This window comes from Magallana gigas, chromosome 8 (assembly GCF_963853765.1).
Source record: "Magallana gigas chromosome 8, xbMagGiga1.1, whole genome shotgun sequence".
Classification (NCBI taxonomy): Eukaryota; Metazoa; Mollusca; class Bivalvia; order Ostreida; family Ostreidae; genus Magallana; species Magallana gigas.
Window position 1 is genome coordinate 39,938,437 of NC_088860.1, and position 20,773 is coordinate 39,959,209.

A 20,773-nucleotide genomic window follows, 5' to 3' on the forward strand; every position below is an offset into this window, starting at 1 on the left:
GTGTATTTTGTTACATTACACAATTCTTTAAATATTTTACCGGTGTGGCCCCTTTTTGTTAAAAAAAACTCACCAGAAGGCTTATTAGGTTTTCAACTTTCGGTGAAGTTTGACTTTTGATAAGGATCACATGTATAGTCATGTATTTAGCCTTAATAGATGTGTGATTGCACATAAAACCATTTATATTATATGCAAAACATGAAAACAAATATGTATGTTAAAAATGAGTTTGTATTCGGTGAATCGGGTTCATCAATTATGGCTAGCAGAACGTTGTCTTCTATTAACAGTTGTTATCCATCCGTCACGGATTCTTTTTCTAAAAGCGTTCTGTCAAGTCTTGCTCTCATTAGGCTTACATAAGGGAACACAGTTCTTTTACTAAAAGTCTCTTGTCAATATGTACGGAACTACGAAATTGAGTTGTCACTTACTAAAAGATGAAAAAAACCTGATAAATTTCTTTTAGGAAAAGACGATAACGGTAAGGATCGGGTGGTTAATCTACAAATCTATGTTCACAATGTTCGAGAGCCCTGATCTGCGATAGAGCAGACATCAGACTCTATACATAACGGGGTTTGCGCTCTAACCGCCTTTGAACACGATTTCAGCTTTCAAGAAAAATAAATAAAATTAAGAAACATAGAGAGAGCATGATAAATTACTTAAGTATTCAAAATTGATTTTCAAAATACCAAAAAAAAAAATTAAGTGAAACAATGTTCGGTACATGTATTTTGCGGTGGTCGTTCCATACATACAAAAACATATATGTTACCAAAAACTGTATCTAATTAATGTTTTCCTGATTGTTAAATTATCACAAAAGTATTGTAAATTCCTTATTAAACATGAGGAATTAATTTCCGCCTAAATTCGCGAGCAGCAGTCTCCGTGTATTTTAAAACCTCGCTCTTATTTTTCAGACAGTTTTGCGCTACATGAACATGAAATTGTAATAAAAAAATTGGTGCTCGCGATTTCATATTCTCGCTATTTAATGCAAATCAGCGGGATTAAGTACTGCGTAAAATAAGAGATTTTCAGTATTAATTAAAAAAAAAAAAGATAACGTTCAAATTTATACAGATGTTAATCTTTCCCACCCACCTAGTTTTCAACAATTTAGCCCGCTCTGTTGGTTTGATCCGCGCGGCTTTTAAAACACTTAATACGGTTATCTGCAACCACGATCAAGGTCCGCGAGCCGAGACAGATTATCTGTGACCACTAAATCTACATATAATTTTATGGATTCATAGATCTTATTTATATTTATGGTAAGTTATTCAATATATTTCTTTTCTTTAATATATTGCTCCATGTTAGCCTTATTGTTGGGAATATCTTGATATTAATGGATGTGATACGCCCCTAAAGAGGAAGCAAATGGATTCAGAGTTATCCTCACTTATTATACTGTATGGCAGGAAAATTCATAGTTAGTTTTTCGTAAATGAATTTTCTAATAAGAATATAAAACTGAATTTGAGTCCGACTACTGTTTTTACCTGAAAAAAAATTCAATTTGAATTTTTGAGTTTTTTTTTATTTCTTTATTATTCACTTATATAATTGCAACTAATTCTCAACTTGTGTTTCAGATACGTTAAATATATTTTGAAGTGAAAAGCATATGTAAACCAATTATGATTAAAACATATATATAGCAGAAGTTATATTTTAATGAGCTACAGTATTTATAGCTAGCATCTGTTCAACATAAAAAATCTTAAACTATGATAAACATAGATTGTATGATTTGGATAAATTGTATTATTTCTTTTGCTGTTTGAAGAGGAAAAGTGCGGTTTTTGATTATGGGTTTTAATTTTGAGAGAGAGAGAGAGAGAGAGAGTTTTAACATTGGTACATTTTTATGTATAGAAACAAAACACATGGTTAGTTTTAATAACCACTTTTAGCCAAACATTTCTTTCTTGGAGAGAGAGAGAGAGAGAGAGAGAGAGAGGAAGTGACATGATTTTACATTTTGTTGTACATTTTTTATCTGCAGAAACATGAAACATTGGTTAATTTTATCCGGTTGTATATTATCGATATGGATCCTACAATCCTCAGGTAACTCTTTGTTTATCTTGAGTAAATATTTGATAGGACTGTGAACTGTTACATTCTCTTACACACGCTGACATACTAGTATGTAGATGTAGCTATGCAAACATTTAATCTCCTTTCTTAATATAGATTGTAATGAGAGATATAATAAGATAACGCGAAACAAACGACAACAACGACCATACAAGACTACAAGCTAGAAATATAATGATATTAATGTATACCAGCTGAAAATATAATAAACAGAAATAGTGACGTTTTAAATGGCTAGAAATAACTACATGTATTGGTTAGTTGTTTGATAAATAAAAAAACGTCATATGAAATATTTCAAATATCTTAAATCTGGAAGACAGTGATGTTTTGAAAAAATTACTCGCATTAATCAAAGAGCAACACCACAACATTACTTTAAATACCCTCATTAAAAAATAGACAAAGATGGTTAAATAATGCAATAATCTTATATGCTGTGGAATCATCATTGTTCGTTGGGAACCAATGTACCTGGCCTTCGTGAGTTATCCTTGCCTACGAATTTACATCCCCACGAATGTATATATAAGCATTTGTTTAATATCTATTAAAATTTTTCGGAACTTGCTACAAAAGAAATTACGTCCCCATGAACCAAGAAAACTGTGGCTACCAACAAACATTGATCCTCACAAATAAAACTGATCCATTTGTAAATAATATTGTACATAATTACCGAGAAAACTCTAAATTTTAAAAAGAAAAACAATAACGCGGACACACTCATTTTGTACTAACCTGTTTCACGACCTTATTCTGAAGGTGACCTAATTAGTCAGAACCAGCAGTGCGGGGACGGGTGGGTACAGCGGAAGAGCAGCAACAGTTGTTACTTCTGGGACACCAACAACCTACAGACGTACGCCGGAGCGGTCCAAGAGTGTAATCTGATGGGGGCAGACCTACTGGTCATCAACGACGACGACGAACAGGTGAGAATTGTACAGGTGTTATGTAGAACGCGTTTTGCAGTTGCTGTTTATGTGTGATGCTAACGCTGAACGGATGTTATGAAGGTGTTGTACAGATACTATAAAGGAGTTGTTCATATGTTATGAAGATGTTGTACATATGTTTTGAAGGCGTTGTACAAATGTTACGAAGGTGTTGTACATATGTTATGAAGGTGTTGTAAAGGTGCTATGCAGGTGTTGTTTATGTGTTATGCTAGGGTTGTCTCGGTGTAATGAAGGTATTGTTTGTACAGGTGTTAAAAAGGTGTTACACATTTTCGAAAAATTGTTGAACAAAACTTACACGTGGTACAAATTTTATTGAAGTTTATGTTGTACACGTTGCACTGTATCTATTTGTTGGACAGGTGTTGTTATTTGATAGAAGTTTAGGTGTAATGCATAGATCTTAAACAGGTATAGTAATGGGTCTTGCTCGAATGCTGTTCAGCTGAAAAAACATATGTTAAACAGGTTTAATGCAGATGGTGTATTGTATTGGATCAGTTTAGGTCTATCCTTGTTAACATGTAAGTGCATTGTACTAATGTAAAACTAAGTTAGATAACGAAGTTTAACACCTTTATAACGAAATTTTTTACTGTTTAAAAAGGTTTGCACTATCATTTAACGAAGCAGTTTGAATGAATTCATTTTCATATAATATTTTTCAATTCACAATCCGATTATTTAAGGTATCAAAGTAATGTATTTTTATTTTAAGCCTCAATTAGAAAAAAATATAGTCTGGTTAAAGAAAGCATGTATATAGTGAATTCGCTATAAAAATTATTACGAATTTGTTATACGAATATAACGAATTACGGATATAACGAAGTAATTCCATTGGTCCCTAGGACTTCACTATAACCGAGATTTACTGTATGTTGCTTAAATGTTATACGGGTGTTGTAAATTTATTGTTCAAGTATTGCTTATGTTTTGATAACTAAGGTCAATGTGGTTTAAAAGTATTTTTATAGATGTTGTTGAGATGTTCAATGGGTGTCGAAATGTAATGTTTCAGTGCTGCACAGGGGTTATACAAGTGTATAAATTACATTGTTATAAGTGACAGGTTCGGGTAGTGTACAGATGGGGTCTCAATTCTTCATTATTATTTTTGTGAGTAAACAGTAAAGGAAGCAGCAGGTGTGGCGTACGTCAACAAAAAAGCATATATAAACTTATACCGTTAGAAAATGAATATAATGTTTGATTATTCTGTATTTTCATTTAATTTTTGATTTTCGGTTTTTTTTCAAACAAAAATCGTATTTTTAAATATAGGATTGGGTGAATGTTGAGTCCGAAACGAACAAACGGTACGCTACAGGAGGATGGTACATGGGTCTACAGCAATCCAGCAGCAAGTGGGCGTGGTCCCCACAGCAAGGAGTGGCTACAGTGTAAGTGACCACGCCTCTTTTACGTCATGTCACAGCAGTTGGTTATGAAATTACGCCTACGTTGTATTCTTTCCGTGATAGCATTCCAACTGAGTACGTGACCTTGTCCCTTTCAAGTGATATCACAGCAACCGAGTAAGTGACCTTGTCCCTTTCAAGTAATATCATAGCAACCTTGTAAGTGATTATGCCTCCTTTCGGTGATATAGTCACGCCCATTATGTGTTAGAAGGAAGGTTAAAAATCGGTCAGTGATTCACTTTGCTCACCTGAGTAAGAGTACTTGGAAAACTAGCTTGTTATCAAATATAATGACATTTTTTGACAATGATCTCGTGTACACTTTTAGAATTTTTATTTTAAATGTGAGTCTTAAACTATACATGTACTTCTTCATTCGTATCAGCATAGGGCTTGGCTGAGTTTAGGAAATTTCTTAAGACACTATTAGTTGTGAAGACTTGCCAAACCAAGAGTTTAATTGCTTCGCTTCAAATGTTTTTGCTTGATTAATCAAAAAATGAATGTATGCTGAGAAAATAGAATTTTTGTTTAAATCATTAAAATAAAAATAACAAAAGGCCGATTGGCCTTAACGGTTACCTGAGAAGCATATAACCCATACACAAACTTGTCGAGGAATCTCATATATGCATTTAACTAATGAGGTCTCATTCTGGAGTAGAAAAATTATAAATTTGTAATGACGACCACCTTCCTGCCCAAAATCTTTCAAAAAGAACTATGAAACATATAATTTTGGCGAAATACTTGGAGATCTGGTCTACAAAATCATGAATTAAGTTTTCCTTTCAGGTGTGTGGGAGTAAAGAAAATAATTTTTTAACAATATTAACACCTATACATCCATTTGGCCCTGCCCTAGAGTCAAAACCCATACTCCAGGGGACATGAAAACAGTAGAGGACTTCCTGGAAAACATAATTATAAGTCAGTTTTTTTATCAGAAGTGTGAGAATAAAGATTAAACATTATATGCATTAACACTATATTGCCATATTGCCCCCCCCCCCTCGTGTCCTGAACCCCTGACCCCAGAGGCCATGAATTTCACAATTTAGGTAGAGGTGTTATTGGACATCATAACCATGTATTTAGTTTTTTGCCCACATGTGTGGAGTAGAGAAGATTTTTTTTAAAGATTTAAAACACTTTTACTATATGGCCATATTGGCCACACCTTAGAGCCTAAACCCCTAACAAAGGGATCATGAATTTCACAATTTTGGTAGAAAGCCTCATGGACATTATAACCAGGCATTTATTTTTTAACAAATATATAGGGGAGTAGAGAAGAAGATTTTCTAAGATGTAATACATTTTTACTATATGGCCATATTGGCCCAACCCTAGAGCCTGAATCCCCGACCAGGATCATGAATTGCACAATGTTGGTAGAGAGCCTCATGGACATCATAATCATGCATTTAGTGTTTAACAAATACATATGGGAGTAGAGTAGAAGATTTTCTAAGATTTAATACATTTTTACTATATGGCCATATTGGCCCAACCCTAGAGCCAGAACCCCTGACCCAGGGGCCATGAATTTCACAATTTTGTTGGAGGGCTTCAGGAACATCTTAACTATGCAACAAGTTTTTAACTCACATGTGTGGGAGTAGAGAGGACAATTTTTCAACAGTTGGCCTTTTTTTTTTGCATATTTGGCCCCACATGTAGCGCCCCAGGGGCGGTAGAGCCATACATTTCTCAATTAAGATTCCTCTTACCATAGAGATGCCTCACACCAAAATGGTAACAATCAGCCCTGTAGTTTTTAAGAAGAAGTAAATGTAAAATAGTTTATGCACGACGACGGACGAAAACGGATAGCAATAGGTCACCTGAGTTTACTCAGGTGACCTAATAAAAATAAATGTTGGTTTAATTTGTTTAAAAAAATCTTTTCTTATTAAAGAAACTGGAGAAATGAACCGGATAATGACGATAACCAGGATTGTGGGACGGTTAACCAATATGGCCGATTCGCAGACGACTTTTGTAACAACAAGTACGGATATATCTGCCAATTCACGGCCCCGACAGGTACAAAACAAGTAATCATACACACAGAGAAAATGATATTATAATCAGTGGAGTACTAGGGTAGGGGTACATGTAGTATATCCTTAGATTTGTTTTAAATGCAATAAAACGGTAAGTAATACAAATGTAAAGAAAAAAGGGGGGCACTAACTTACTCATGCATCCTTCCAAACCTAAGGATAAGGATGTTCTGCCTTTACCCCACTCACCTCCCACCCCCAACTACACTATGATGTCCTTACTTTTTTAAATTTGATGTTAATACATGTATTGTCCTTCAAAATTTTAGTAAGTACTAAGAACCAAGCTGCATGTTTCTTATTTTCATTTTTTTTAAAAACTTATCTTCATTTTTAAGGACAGGCTTGCCCTACCGACAATGGTAAGGTCCACCACTGGTATGCCAATGGCAACACATGTATCTACATTAGTAACCCCCTAGACGCCAACGATAGATACACTTGGCAAGGTGCCAAAACCAAGTGCACAAACCTTAACCCATCGGGTTCGCTGGTCTCTCTAAAATCCTATCAAGATTCAGTAAGTTTTATAATTAGTTTTACGATAATTGAAATTCATGGATATAGGGTGAATTAACCACGCATCGGACACATACCTTGGATCGGGCAACTTTGGTTTAGAATATACAAATAAATGTGCATGCGCTCATGTGTTGTTTCGTAAAAATTTGACAGTCACATTGTCAAAGAAATAGCAATAAAGGCATCGTAAAATGACCTCAAATACGCCATCATTGAAAATTCTGTTACGAAGATTTTACACAATTTTAAGCGTTATTTTAATGTGCATTTAATTGTGAATTAATGAAAATGCACCATCTATCTAAAATAATTTCAATGAAATAAGTTTTGAAACAAAATTTAATTGAAATAAGTCTTAGTTAGAAATTTGAACAATTAATGTCAAGTTCATTTTTGCTCCATATATTCATTCCGTCATGAATCGTACACAAATTAACTATGCATGGGACAGTTTTAATGTAAGATTTTTTTCTAATAAATAACATGTTAGGTACCCATTCCTTGTAATATTCTTTAAAATGTATAGTAAAATAAAAAAATTGATACAAACATTTTCATCAGACCACTTAAAATTCGAGTTTTATGGGTACTGACTTTTTAATTCCAATTTCCTGTAGGTGCTGGTACGATAAAGAACCCCTCATGATAAATATTCTTTTAAACAGAAGGACTAGTATGGATTCCTGACTGTAGATTCAAGGATTTACATAGAGAAAACTGAATAGCAATTGATTAGATAAATATTTTTGAACCTCTGTAATTTGCATTAAAACCAGAAAAAAATGTTATTTTTAAGTAGTACTGTATACATGTATCTGACCGATGTTGGTAAATATTGTCCGATCCATGGTGAAATAGTTCAACTCTTAATTAATTTGCTTTATTTTCTACGTACATAACAATTTTAGTATTTTTTTCCAATAAATAATTATGCAAGGGGAAAACCTGCAACTTTTAAAACAAGTTTTATATATGGACTATAACTGATGCGTGACAAAGAGAAAAATGTTAAGGGTGTCCGATGCATGGTGAAATCACTCTACCGTCGTCATTTATTGATAAAAGTACAAATTTGTCCATCTGAAGTGGTATTTTCTTTTTATAGTATTCAGTCTTAATTTTTAACACTTGTGATTTTCAAAGGCGTTCCTTCAAGTTTCCTTAGAATCGCGGAACCCCAACACGCGCATCCCGTGGTGGTCGGGCCTGAACGACCAGCAGAAGGAGGGGAGTTACGTATGGCAGGACGGTACTGCCATCAACACAACTATCGTGTGAGTTACTGTCTTAAATACATGTTGTTAACTAGCTGTTGTCAGATATGATACCATCAAATAAGTTAGTGTCTGATACACACAAGTAATACCATCTTGTTTAAACATTGTTGGGGAGTTGATTTTAATCAACTCTCCTATGCAGTTACTCTGACAAACCGAGAGTGAAACAGTGTTTGGACCAAAGTACAATAATCATCGCCGCTGACAAGAAATAGTTCTTGAGAATAATTGATAAATCCGAAATAATATATGCTAAAGCGTTGTTTTTCAAGGAAACATATTTATAAATACCTTGAAAATAGTCAGATTTTAAATGGTACGAACAATTTAGATATTTTTTGTAGTTGTGTGTATTCTTACGCCAGAGTTCAATATAGTCTCGTTCAACTCGACGCTCGGCTGTCTCCGTAAATCTCCGACAAGCAGAGAGTCTCTCTTGCTTGTCGGATATTAAAACGGCGAGAGCCGAGCGTCTGGTTGAACGAGACAAGAGTTATATATTGCTTGGACCCATAAATTTTCCAGAAATATTTCTATCACTGATACATAGTGTGACTGAAGGACTGCGAACGATAGCATTGTCTAGCCGCCTAACTAAAAGTCATTTTTTGAAAGTTGTCTAATTAAAGGTAATTTTTTATACACTGTAATAATGTGAACATTTATGTATATTTTCATTTAATATTAATGATTTGGTCAATCAAAGAGAGATAACTTTGTTTTTTGGGTTAAAATAGCCCATTTCATAATGAAAATAACGGAAAACGGAAATGTTTTTTAAAACATCTCCTCCCCCCCCCCCCCCCCCGGTGAAACAAATATTCCTTTTGAGGGGTTTTAATTATTGTTATTTAGCATGAATTAATATGCAATTTTACTTTAATATATATCGTAAATATGTTATTATTAAGTTTTTATGCACATATTGGCCGCTAAATTATATTTTCCACTCTCATAGAGACCGATTTCAATGAAATTCTTTTTAGACCCCGTGTTAGCAAAACTTTTGTTTAAAAATGAATAATTTGATTACAAATTTTATTTTGATATAAATTGATTAGGATTTGATTATACTTTTAAGTAGAAAACTTAGTTTTTGAATATCTGACAGGAATTCCGAAATATTTGGATGTAAATTGTAGGCGAGAAACGGGCGTTAGCGTTCGCAGTTCTTCTATCTTTAAATATTACTTAACATGATTCATATGGGGTTTTATCAACATTCTTGAGTGGAAGAAGTCCGAAAATTCATATTATAAAAATGTGCGTTATTCAAATACAGATTAGAAACTACCTGTACTTGTCATGCAAAATAACATATCATTGATTTTAACATGAATAACCATCGATAAAATCAACTCCCGTCAGTTCTTCGGTACTTTGATTTAAGCATGAACATTTTTGTAAAGGTCATATGAAACGATATGCATATTGACCATATTGAACTACATGTATATGGGAATGAGTTTGTAAATGCCTATTTAATAAAATTGACATTGGTTTTTTAGTTATTTTATGTAAAATATTCAAAGCCACAATGGATCAAAATTACCCAATGGGGAAATGGAACATCGACCTACGCGGCTTACCTCCCTTACTTATGACGTCAGACCCAATCGCCTTATAAAGCTCTATAGTGAATACAAATATCAATGTCATTTTGCAGTAGATTAAAAGGAAAAAAGTATTCTATATAAAAACTTATATAGTGATAAAATAATTAACAAGGCATTATATTTTCTCTAAAAAAATTACCGATAAATCGTACGCGTTTATATGTTTTTTTTATTCGACAGCGTGTACAAATTCAGTTTAGAGACTGGAGAATGAATTTTCGTTATAGATCTACATATAATATACATGTATGCATGTGTATATGCTTTGTTATAATTAGTTTTAATGGAATTGTCAAATTTAAAGATAACGGATTGTTTTTCTCCATGTGCACAGTCATGCAATTCATTATGAATATTTTTCTAAACAGCTAATAGGCAACAAGCTGCCTCATTCGATTCAATCTTAAGGTTAATTATTTTTGTTTCGTTTTCAAGCTGACAATTATGTTATCATTTAATTTAATTATTTTAAGTCGAAGAAAAAATTTCTTCAACTGTTGCTTTAGAAAAGTGTACTAATATGTACGTTGTTTTGATTTTACAGCGTGTGTATGTGCGGTGTTTACTCACAGATAATCTTCTATCTCCCTTTCTTCCGCAATTTTATCTTTCGTTCTTTAATTAGAATTGATCATTTGATGCTTGTTTTTAATAAAATCTGTTGAATTTCTACGCATTCATTCAAATTTAGTTTTATTAAATAAGCAGCCGATTTGTTTTACCGGTACATTTCCAATTGATCCTTATATGTGTGCATATTTCCGTGATCTAATTTTGTAAAACGTTAAAACTCATGTACACTATTATTTTTGTAAAGATATTGCTACATGTCCATAAGTCAGAAATTTATAGACCAGATTAGTAAAAAATTATCAATTTATCTAATTATACACCTAACACAATGCCTCAAACATTTTCATTGGCCTGCCTTATACTTTTTATGCGACAAAATAAATTAAATGAATTAAAATGCTATAATTCTCTTTAAATGTAGCTCAATCATTAAACGTATTAAGGAAGAAAAGGGTGTTTCTCTTTTAAAAGTTTTAGGATAATTTATTAATTAATTTATTATTATGGTGGAGAATTCCATATGTTAAATTTTCACTGCAGTATGGGATGTTCTTCGTGATATCACTCTGGTGAAAAAGCGGATAGTTTTATTCATTAACAACCAATTAAAACTAAGTCACTTCGAAATCAGATGATCTCATCTGAAAAGAAAGACACGTTCTAATATGCAAACATAGCTACAATTTTATTTTGATAATCGATAAACTACTGTAAAATTACAGTAGTTCTAATGCTTTGTTTATATCGGTGGGTCTGTGTGACGTCATAAATCCAAAAAATCCAGACTCAAGGATCATGAAACAATCTTAGACTTATTAATAAGTCAAAAGTTGTACAATTTCTTAATCAACCTTAATGAAAATATTGACAAAATTGATTTGCTATTAAAAGTGTCTGGATATAATGTTCTTAATTACAGCATTCAATCACCAGATTATGATAAGCAGTCATATTATGATTAATATTTATTTTATGACTGACTGAAATTTGACTTGCATGTAAGTCTGAAATTGCTTCATGATCCTGAGGCCAGAACAAAAAGCGGAAAACATTTTTTTACGGATTCTGAGTTTTCACGGTAATTTCTCAGTAATGCAAGGCAAGAAAATCTTACTACATTTATTTATACCTAGCTTATTATTTATGAAAGAAAATCATAGTGTTAAAAATCGTTTCATGAGACCTTTAATAAATTTTCGTTTTACCAATATTGACTCTATATTTTTGTTATTTATCATGCACTCTGGCTTATGTTTTTGCGTAATTATAATAGATCATGGGATAAAGCGCCGAGCGGAACATGTCTGAGCATCAGAACTGTGCCATCATGATGCCCGGAGGAACTGTTGATGACGTCACGTGTAACACTCGCGCCTTCTTCGTTTGCGAGATGAACTCCCAGAGAAGTATTTGACCCTACGTTCCTCTCTCTCTCTCTCTCTCTCTCTCTCTCTCTCTCTCTCTCTCTCTATCTCTCTCCTCTCTCTCTCTCTCTCTCCCCTCTCTCTCTCTCTCTCTCTCTCTCTCTCTCTCTCTCTCTCTCTCTCTCTCTCTCTCTCTCTCTCTCTCTCTCTCTCTCTCTGATTTATATACTTATGTTTATTATACACAAAAAGGTTAACCAAACATATAGGTTCATCTTATTTTTAGATGTGAAAATATAAAACCAAAACTATTTAAGAGCGCATTATTACAACGCAAACACGTTTATCATAAACAATTATTATAATAGAAGTTTCTGTTCTTGTGTCTCTGATAAGTGTTCATTCAAGAATCCTAACTTCGTCACCAATTTGAGTGTGGAATTCACCTGCCGATCTAAAGTCGCCATTTCCACCATAATAAAGCTTCATGTATTAAATTCTTAACAGTGTCTACTCCATTTATTATTGTGGACTGGAAGATGACAAAATTTTTCTCACCCAAACAACTGCCAGAAAAGTGCAAAGTTTCAAATATTCATAGAGGATTGATGTGTTTGGAAATCCGACTTCAGAGAATGAAGCTCGGCAATTCAGTCAACTGCATGTTAACTGAAAGGCTTGGACATATGACTGAATGGAATAGCTATCATAATGTTATTCAATCACATTCCAGTTGACTATATGGAAGAGATTCATCCCATGCTAAAAGCTGCGCACGTGTTTATGCTATTTGAATTAATGAAATATCTTGCGGAATACTGTAACTGCGATTTGTCACGGCAACCTTTATCTAAGGACCACAGTCCAGCAAGACTTTGCAAATCAAACTCTTAAACCTAGGTATTTTTTAATCTGAATTACAAAGGTTAATGTAAACTTGTAATTAATCACAAAGGTTACGTGGATGTGGGCTGCGGTCCTTGGAAGAGAGCCGAGGGAAAATGTTACCTGTTCGCTAATGGCCAGAGGTACGGTTGGAGCGATGCGCGACAGAAGTGCCTAAAAGCAGGAGCGGATCTAGTGAAAGTCGACGATCACAATGAAAACGTACGATAAAATGCTCCCCGAAATTTAATGATCTTTTTTCTTTTGCATATTTCTACTTATGAAGGCTATGCAGCATTAGCTTTCTTACTAAATCGGTTGAGAAGTGCAGTGAAATCGAACATTCTTTTTTTTAGTACTGGTTGACCATCCTTCAGTTGCCTGCGTGGCGCGGATACTGGACAGGTCTGAGAGACGCTGGGCACGAGGGAACATGGTTATGGCAGGACGGGACCCCCTATAACAAAAGCTACGTGTAAGTGCATTGACAACAAATCAAAAGAAAGAGGAAAGAAGATTGCTTTTAAGAGCTTTAAATTACAGGTTGAAATACTAGTAGCGAGTCGACCAATGAGATGCTTCAAAGGGGGATAGGTGCTGCTTAAAAGCATTGCTTGAATAATAAAATGTAAACTTTAGATCATTTAACAAAATATATTTTTGGATGATCTAAATAAGTCTGAATCTGGAAGCCCGATGTTCATTATTGGGCATCTGGACAGTCCACGGACGTCATAACAATGGTAATAAGCTTCTGGGGTATGGTAATGTCGCATTGCAGCCAACTGTTGACCATCAGTTGATCAGTTTTATCACTTTTTTGTACAGAAACTGGCGCCACGAGCCCAATGACTATGCTTACAACGAGGACTGTGGACAAATGTACTCAGACGGTGTCCTGAACGATATGACTTGCCAAGCTCACCTGGGATATATCTGCGAATATCCCAAGCAAGGTAGCTAAGATTTAGACAGTTGGACAGTACTGTACTTTACATATAACAAAGTGAGTACAACTAAGGCACTTTCAGTTTTCAATGCAGTGTGTTTGTCTGTTGGAATAGAACTGCATTGACACAATTCTCTAAACTCTGAAACACCCCTCCCCACAAAGTTCAAACAATATATATTAATTTTTTCTGACATATAATCTAAGATAAAATGCAGTTGTCTTTCTTGAGTTGTCTTAATTTTGTTATATTTTCATTTTCAACTGACTTTGTCTGTGAAACATTACGAATCAATTTTGAACCCTAAAACCCAATAACTTCATAAACAATTGGTGACACAAAATCGGCGTGTCTTATAGCATAACAGAAAACGGTATTGGCTGTGCCGCGTAATAATACATACCATGTGCTACATAAACAAATATAGTGGTTTTAAAATACTGCTGTTTTAAAGCGTACAAATAAGAAATAATATAAATATAAGTAATAAGGAAGCATTCTTTGAATATTATGAGGTGATGATATCGGTTGGAGTGTGGTATAATCTATCATAAAGCCCTTTGGGCTTTATTGGATTTGACAACGCCCGATCGAAATTATCACCTCATAATACTCAAATAATGATTCCTTATTCCTTGAAAAGATGCATTTACAGACATACCGATTTGAATTCAATGTTTTTAAAAATTTGAATTCAATGTTTTTTAATTTGAATTCCATGTTTTTCCTCGATAACTCTGCGTACAAGGAAGATTTATCCGATAAACCAATAAGAGGGTTGAAATGTCTTTAGTTAGCAATTTTAAGACTATATGAATCTTTTTCGAAAAGAAGAACTCTCTATATAAAAGATATAGAAAAACATTGAATTGCCAAGTAACTAATGTGGATTTTTCTTCACTTTATGAAAGTGATTACTCATGAATAAATTTTAAGCTAGATCTGTCGGGTAATTTGTTGTGTAACCAGTCTCCTGAAGTTGACCAGGACTAACATGTATTCGTCTTGTACATTTAATTCAAATGCAAAAAAATTGAATTATATTTATAGCATCTCAGCCCTGCATCATTCAGTGGATCGGGAACGGTAACTCCTGTTACTATTTTAGTAACGCCTCGTTATCGTCCGACTTGCTCCGATGGACTGACGTATTACAGCGTTGTAATGATTTGTCGTCTGACGCCGGCATCAAGGCTAACTACCTGTCGATCGACTCACAAAGCGAGAAGGTGAGAAATCCAATGTGTAAGGTTATATTTTATCCTAGTTATGGTTTTACTACTCACGAAAAGGCGAGAAAGTCACTGCTTATCTAAAGGTTTCTATATCTGGTTTTTACAGCTGTGTAACACAGGTAATAAAATGCCGGGTGTAAGCTTACTCTTTCATACTTGACCAAGGATTATTTTTTTTTACAACTGGCTAATCTTAAGGACATTGTTTACTCAGGGTTTCAGTTCTCAAATCCGGATTGTTAAAAAGTTCAATTTCATGAGTAAAATTTGTTTTAAATACAAAAAAGCATTTATGAAATAATTAATTGTTGACTTAACAATCGATATGTTTACTAAATTATGGAATGGAATGGCTCTGACAAAGTTTGACTTTTAGCAAAACAGAGAAAATTCGGACTATATTTTTCAGATATTGTGTTCCACCAAATAATTTTGGTAGTACTATAATATTTAAAGTAAAGATTAAAGATTAGTCAACATAATTTTGCATATTTTCAGTTGTTTTTATCTTGCTTTTTCATTAAGATAATCGTATGTCACACACTACAAAAATATTGAAAAATGCTTAAAAATGATAAAAGACACCATATCTCAAAATTTTGATCATTGACCTCATATAAATTTTATGCCAGCAGAGAAAGGTCAAAATACTTAGTTTAATACTATAAATGTTTTAGCATTATCATCATTCAGTTTTTTGTTATATTAAATCAAAAATGAGTAGTAATTTGAAAACTGATAGAGGAAATTCGGACTAGAATATCTATAAAAATTGTGAATGAAAACTTAATGTTTTGTATCCATTTAATATCACTACCATTCATAAACTGTATTTCATTTGTTAGAGTTAAGCAATTTGTATTATTTTCATAATTAAGAAAATGTTTTTTCTTAAATTTTCAAAAAAATATTAAATGGCCATTAACTCAAAAAGTAGGTCATTGATCTACTTTTTTGAAAGTGAAGAAATAACACTACCGTGTAAGTTTTAATATATCACACAATAGTTGGTTTTTCATTATCATCAATAGAATTGTTTTTCATTCTGAGTAAACATCATCATTAAAGCGCTTAATTCTCTCTGCTATTGTGATATATCTATGTCTTATGTCAGTAGAGCAGAGAATATTGCTGTCTTATGTCAGCAATGCAATTGTCCAATGTGAGACAGAAATGTGAGACACAATCTCTGTCGGATTTGGTCATCCGGTAGATGTTGGAAAAAACCAATTTGGTCAACCAATCAGTGAGGTTTTTAGCTCACCTGAGCTGAAAGCTCAAGTGAGCTATTCTGATCACATTTCGTCTGTCGTCCGTCTGTCCGTAAACTTTTCACATTATCAACATCTTCTCAAGAACTACTGGGCCAATTTCAACCAAATTTGGCACAAATCATCCTTAGGCAAAGGGATTCAAAGTTGTGAAAATTAATGGCCACACCCGTTTTCCAGGGGAGATAATTAGAAATTAATGAAAAATTTCGAGAAATTTTCAAAAATCTTCTTCTCAAGAACCAGAAAGCCATGAAAGCTGAAACTTGTGTGGAAGCATCCTCAGGTAGTGTAGATTCAAAGTTGTGAAATTCATGACCACCGGGGGTAATGTTGGGGCCACAATGGGGGGTCGAAGATTTACATAGGAATATATAGAGTAAATCTTTAAAAATCTTCTTCTTAGAAACTAATAAGCCAGGAAAGCTGAAACTTGTGTGGAAGCATCCTCAGGTAGTGTAGATTCAAAGTTGTGAAAATCATGATCCCTGGACGTAGGGTGGGGCACAATGGAGGTCGAAGTGAAAATCATGATCCCTGGGGGTAGGTTGAGGCCACATTGGGGGGGGGGGGTTAAATTTTACATAGGAATATATAGAGTAAATCTTTAAAAATCTTCTTCTCAGAAACTAAATAGCCAGATGATTCTTTATAATTGTTAAGACTTTGGCTCCAGGACAATTCTTCGGCCTCACAAGAAGGTTTTGTTTTTGTTTTGAACATATTTTATTGAATAAACAAAAGGATCAGAAACAAGTTCTAACAACTTACAAGTTCCTCTCCTTAAAGAAGGTTAAGAGTTTGATGTATGTTTATATCCCATATATAAACAATTTTTAAGGATCTTTTTGAGAACTGCAATACTCAACATGTGATATGACTATAAAATCATCCTGTTAGAAAAGGGACTAATGTTTATAAACATAAGAATATCTAGGGGGGAAAATGGATTTTATTTATACTGGATCTACATGTATTATTGTACATTGTCCAGATTGTTTGTATTATGACTCCATTAAGCTGATTTTATCATACCTATTGTTCCTCAGGTGAGCGATGTGGCCCATGGGCCTCTTGTTTTTTTAAACTAACCGAAACAGCATGCGAAGAACCATGGCTGAAAAATACCTTGCCAGTAATCAATCAATCAAACAATCAATCAATTTATTAATTATTCTTGCAAATACAGGTCTCATTATTTTCATCTTGAATTCAATATAAACCTTTGAAAAAAAAAATGCTGAGTATAACTGAGTTTGGTGTACCAAATGATATAAAGATATTATACGCAGGAATACAAGGCTTACTAAAAATTTCTCCACATAGAGGAAATGATGAATAGTTTGTTCCATTGATACATGAATATCTCTTTAGTGTTGTAAACATATAAAGGAAATGGCCTAAAAGTGATCATGACCGACTACAATTTCTCCTATTTACGAAAAAATGCATGACAGTTAATGAAAGGGGTTTGCATGTTTTCTTTTTAGCTGAAGATGGTGCTATTTTGTTAAAAGCTCTAGATAATGTCCAAACGTGATGTGACGTAGCTTTAGAAAGACAAAAGAACAATTGTTATGGTTTTACATGTAAATGTATATGGTAAAAATGTTTTCCCTTTGATAAGATTTAAATTTCAATTATTCTTCCATACCTTAATATTTTTCCTTTTTTATTTCTTGACAGGCATTTGTCACAACACAGGTAATGTTACAGAGAAAATCAGGTGGTAGTTTTTGGACCGGCTTAAACGATCGAACATCCGAGGGCGTGTGGATATTTAATGGAGCGACTGCTCTTCCTGATCCCTCCCTTTTGTGAGTATCCATTTCAAAAGTGACAGTAAAAAGGTGCAAGATATGAAACGATAAACCGTTACATTTGTCTATATTTCTGACAGAAACTGGGCGAACGAGCCCAATAACGCTGGGGGTAATGAAAACTGTGCCGCTATGTACGTCGGCGGGAGGTACAACGACCTTCCGTGTGATGCTAAATCATATTTCATCTGTGAAAAACCCGTGCGTAAGTATTTTATACTCAACTATATCATAATGTATTATAAAAAGAAACGTGTGAAATTAAACCGTCATTTGATGTAAACAAAAAAACCAATAGTAGGGCGCCTGTTAACAGGTAGGTGACATTATGCGCAATTGACAGATACATGTAAAAGTTTCAAAAATTTAACCACCGGATATCAAATCTCTATGAGCCTGTTTTGAAGTCAACAAGGTCACTCAGGTAAACTATTGCTATCTGTTTTCGCCCGTTTTTTGTGTTTTCAGCTTCTGACACAACTGGGGTAATCTTGACCAAATTTGATGTGTAGCTTCTAAGGGAGTAAAAACCACATATTGTGGAATTTATTACCCCAATCTCTTTCTTGAATACATGTACATAACTTAAAATACCCAAAACCCTACTGAAACGATCTCGTCAACTGAAATATCATTAGATGCGGGTCATTGTCAATAATGGTTTGTTCATCGTCCTTATGCATTATGTATATTATGCAAAAAACTACATTTTTGCAGAGGGTAACTATTGCCATCAAGAAATGAACTGTGTTAAACTATTAAGTTTTTCTTTAGTTTCCACAGTCTATCTAAAGAAACACTTCTAGCAATTTTTTTAAAGGATCTCTATCATTTCAATCAATTCATGATTCATGTTTTTAATTACATGTAGGTCAAAGTTACACGCGTGTGTGTCAAAATCAGATACTTCATTAAAGAAATGAATTATAAATCTCATTTTGAGAAGAATGTATATTTGCGTTAGCTGGTGATATTGTATTAACGCTTCCTGATTTTTTCAATTGTTTTTTAAATTTCTTTTTTAACAGCTGGGTATCAATCATCAAGTCAAAGAATGGCGCCAAATGTTGTCGTCTGCTTAATCATGAGTCTTCTGATATTGCTTGTTTGAGTGAGTTTGTGCATTTAGAAGTTAATTTGAATTTAGGTGTACCCAGAATGAATCGCACTGACAGAAATTTACCTACACCGGACATAAAATTGCATGTAACAGCATCATAAGTTGCTATCATGGAAACGAGCCAGCATATTTAATTTATTTGGTTTCATTATTTCTCTTGTACTGATTCCTACATGTGTATTGAATAAACTTCTCCTCGTTATGTGTTGTTTCAATTTTAATATGAATTTGCCTCTTTTTTTTTATTCAATAAGGCATATACAATTAAGGCCCATTATTCGTCTGTATATTTAGTAAAATGAAAAAATTGAAAGCAAAAGTATTAAAATGCACAAGATTTCAGAATCCATACATACTCAGAGAGACTATTGACGGATATTTGCCATTTTATTGACATTAGTATGGAGGAATGAAATATCTAATCCCAATAAAATTAAAGATCATTTGGCCTTTAGATTAACGGTGTTCCCCAGTTAATCTGTAGAATTGATTGTCCATTAAGGTGGAATAACACACCTAGAAAAATCACTCATATTTACAGTATTTTTTTTATTATGAAAGATATAATGATAAATAAACTATACATACGTCAAAATAAGCGTACAATTTGCAGTTTGGGGATGAAAATGATTATCTAAAAAATTAATTCGTTAAGTAACACCTGCGGGATTTGAACTCGAGATATATACGGATCACCGGACCGAGTCCTTATCCACTCGGCTATGGAGTAAGTTACATGTTGATATCAAAAAAAATCTTTTAATGAAACGAAATGCCATTTTGTGACGATCTGTTATTCCAACTTAAATTGAACCGCCCCCCAAACAGCCCCACATTTTAAGGTCATTCTTGGAATACTGTATTTAGTTTAAGATTGGATAGAAATTGTACAAGCTGGGTGTAATTTTATGTTAAAAGCATGATGAACTCATTGCTAAAAAATTAACGAGTTGTAAACTTATTATATAAAGAGGAAATAACACACTCAGATCATTTGACATGATAATTATTTTGATGTTGATGTGACTTGACCTTATAATTATGATAGCATAGATGTCATAATGCATGTACTGCTAAATTTGTAAACAAACTGTTCTTCCATCGTGTTTTCAATCATGCGCAATGGCGTTATAAATGGCGGATCACATTAATGTTCATCATACGTGTAGCAAAGTTTAGAGACAAATAACTGAGGACCGAACATGTTTTGCGACCTAAAGTTTATGAAACGTCTAATTATAAGAAGCATTATGTTTATTTTTACCAAAACTCATGTCAAATACGCCACATATATGTTTAAGTTATTTCACTGTTTTTGACATATAATCAGAACTTTGATATTCTCGATTTCAATAGTTGAGTAACTATCTAAGTGTATATGATGCGTTGAATTGAAAACAAAACTGTTATTCCTCTATTCGAAAACAGCGGAACAAGAACCACTTAGTATCATTCACTTCCGTTAGAACCGTCTAGATTCCGTTTCATCAACTACAGTTGCTTGATTAAAAGGAAAGTTAGTCATGCAGGTCTGCGGCCCCAGCCATAACATAACAGATTTGCGATA

At 33.6% G+C, this 20,773-nt stretch overlaps 1 protein-coding gene across 2 annotated transcripts; it reads left to right on the forward strand.

The window, feature by feature from the left end:
* Positions 1 to 1,146: 1,146 nt before the first annotated feature.
* LOC105332051 (macrophage mannose receptor 1) lies at positions 1,147 to 19,408 on the forward strand. Of its 2 annotated transcripts, XM_066069635.1 has the most exons (11): positions 6,471 to 6,553; positions 6,912 to 7,093; positions 8,239 to 8,369; positions 11,835 to 11,967; positions 12,881 to 13,032; positions 13,167 to 13,285; positions 13,639 to 13,766; positions 14,811 to 14,989; positions 17,953 to 18,083; positions 18,167 to 18,291; positions 19,115 to 19,408. In XM_066069635.1, the coding sequence occupies exons 4-11, from the start codon at positions 11,862 to 11,864 to the stop codon at positions 19,195 to 19,197; spliced, it is 1,023 nt and encodes a 340-aa protein (XP_065925707.1). In that variant the 5' UTR covers positions 6,471 to 6,553; positions 6,912 to 7,093; positions 8,239 to 8,369; positions 11,835 to 11,861; the 3' UTR covers positions 19,198 to 19,408. The 2 variants fall into 2 exon arrangements, 1 of the variants encoding a protein (XP_065925707.1); XR_010708695.1 differs by lacking the exons at positions 13,167 to 13,285; positions 13,639 to 13,766; positions 14,811 to 14,989; ... (1 more) ...; positions 18,167 to 18,291; positions 19,115 to 19,408 and adding exons at positions 1,147 to 1,286; positions 2,024 to 2,088; positions 2,884 to 3,053; positions 4,365 to 4,483 and having other exon boundaries at positions 6,426 to 6,553; positions 12,881 to 13,022.
* Positions 19,409 to 20,773: the final 1,365 nt, after the last annotated feature.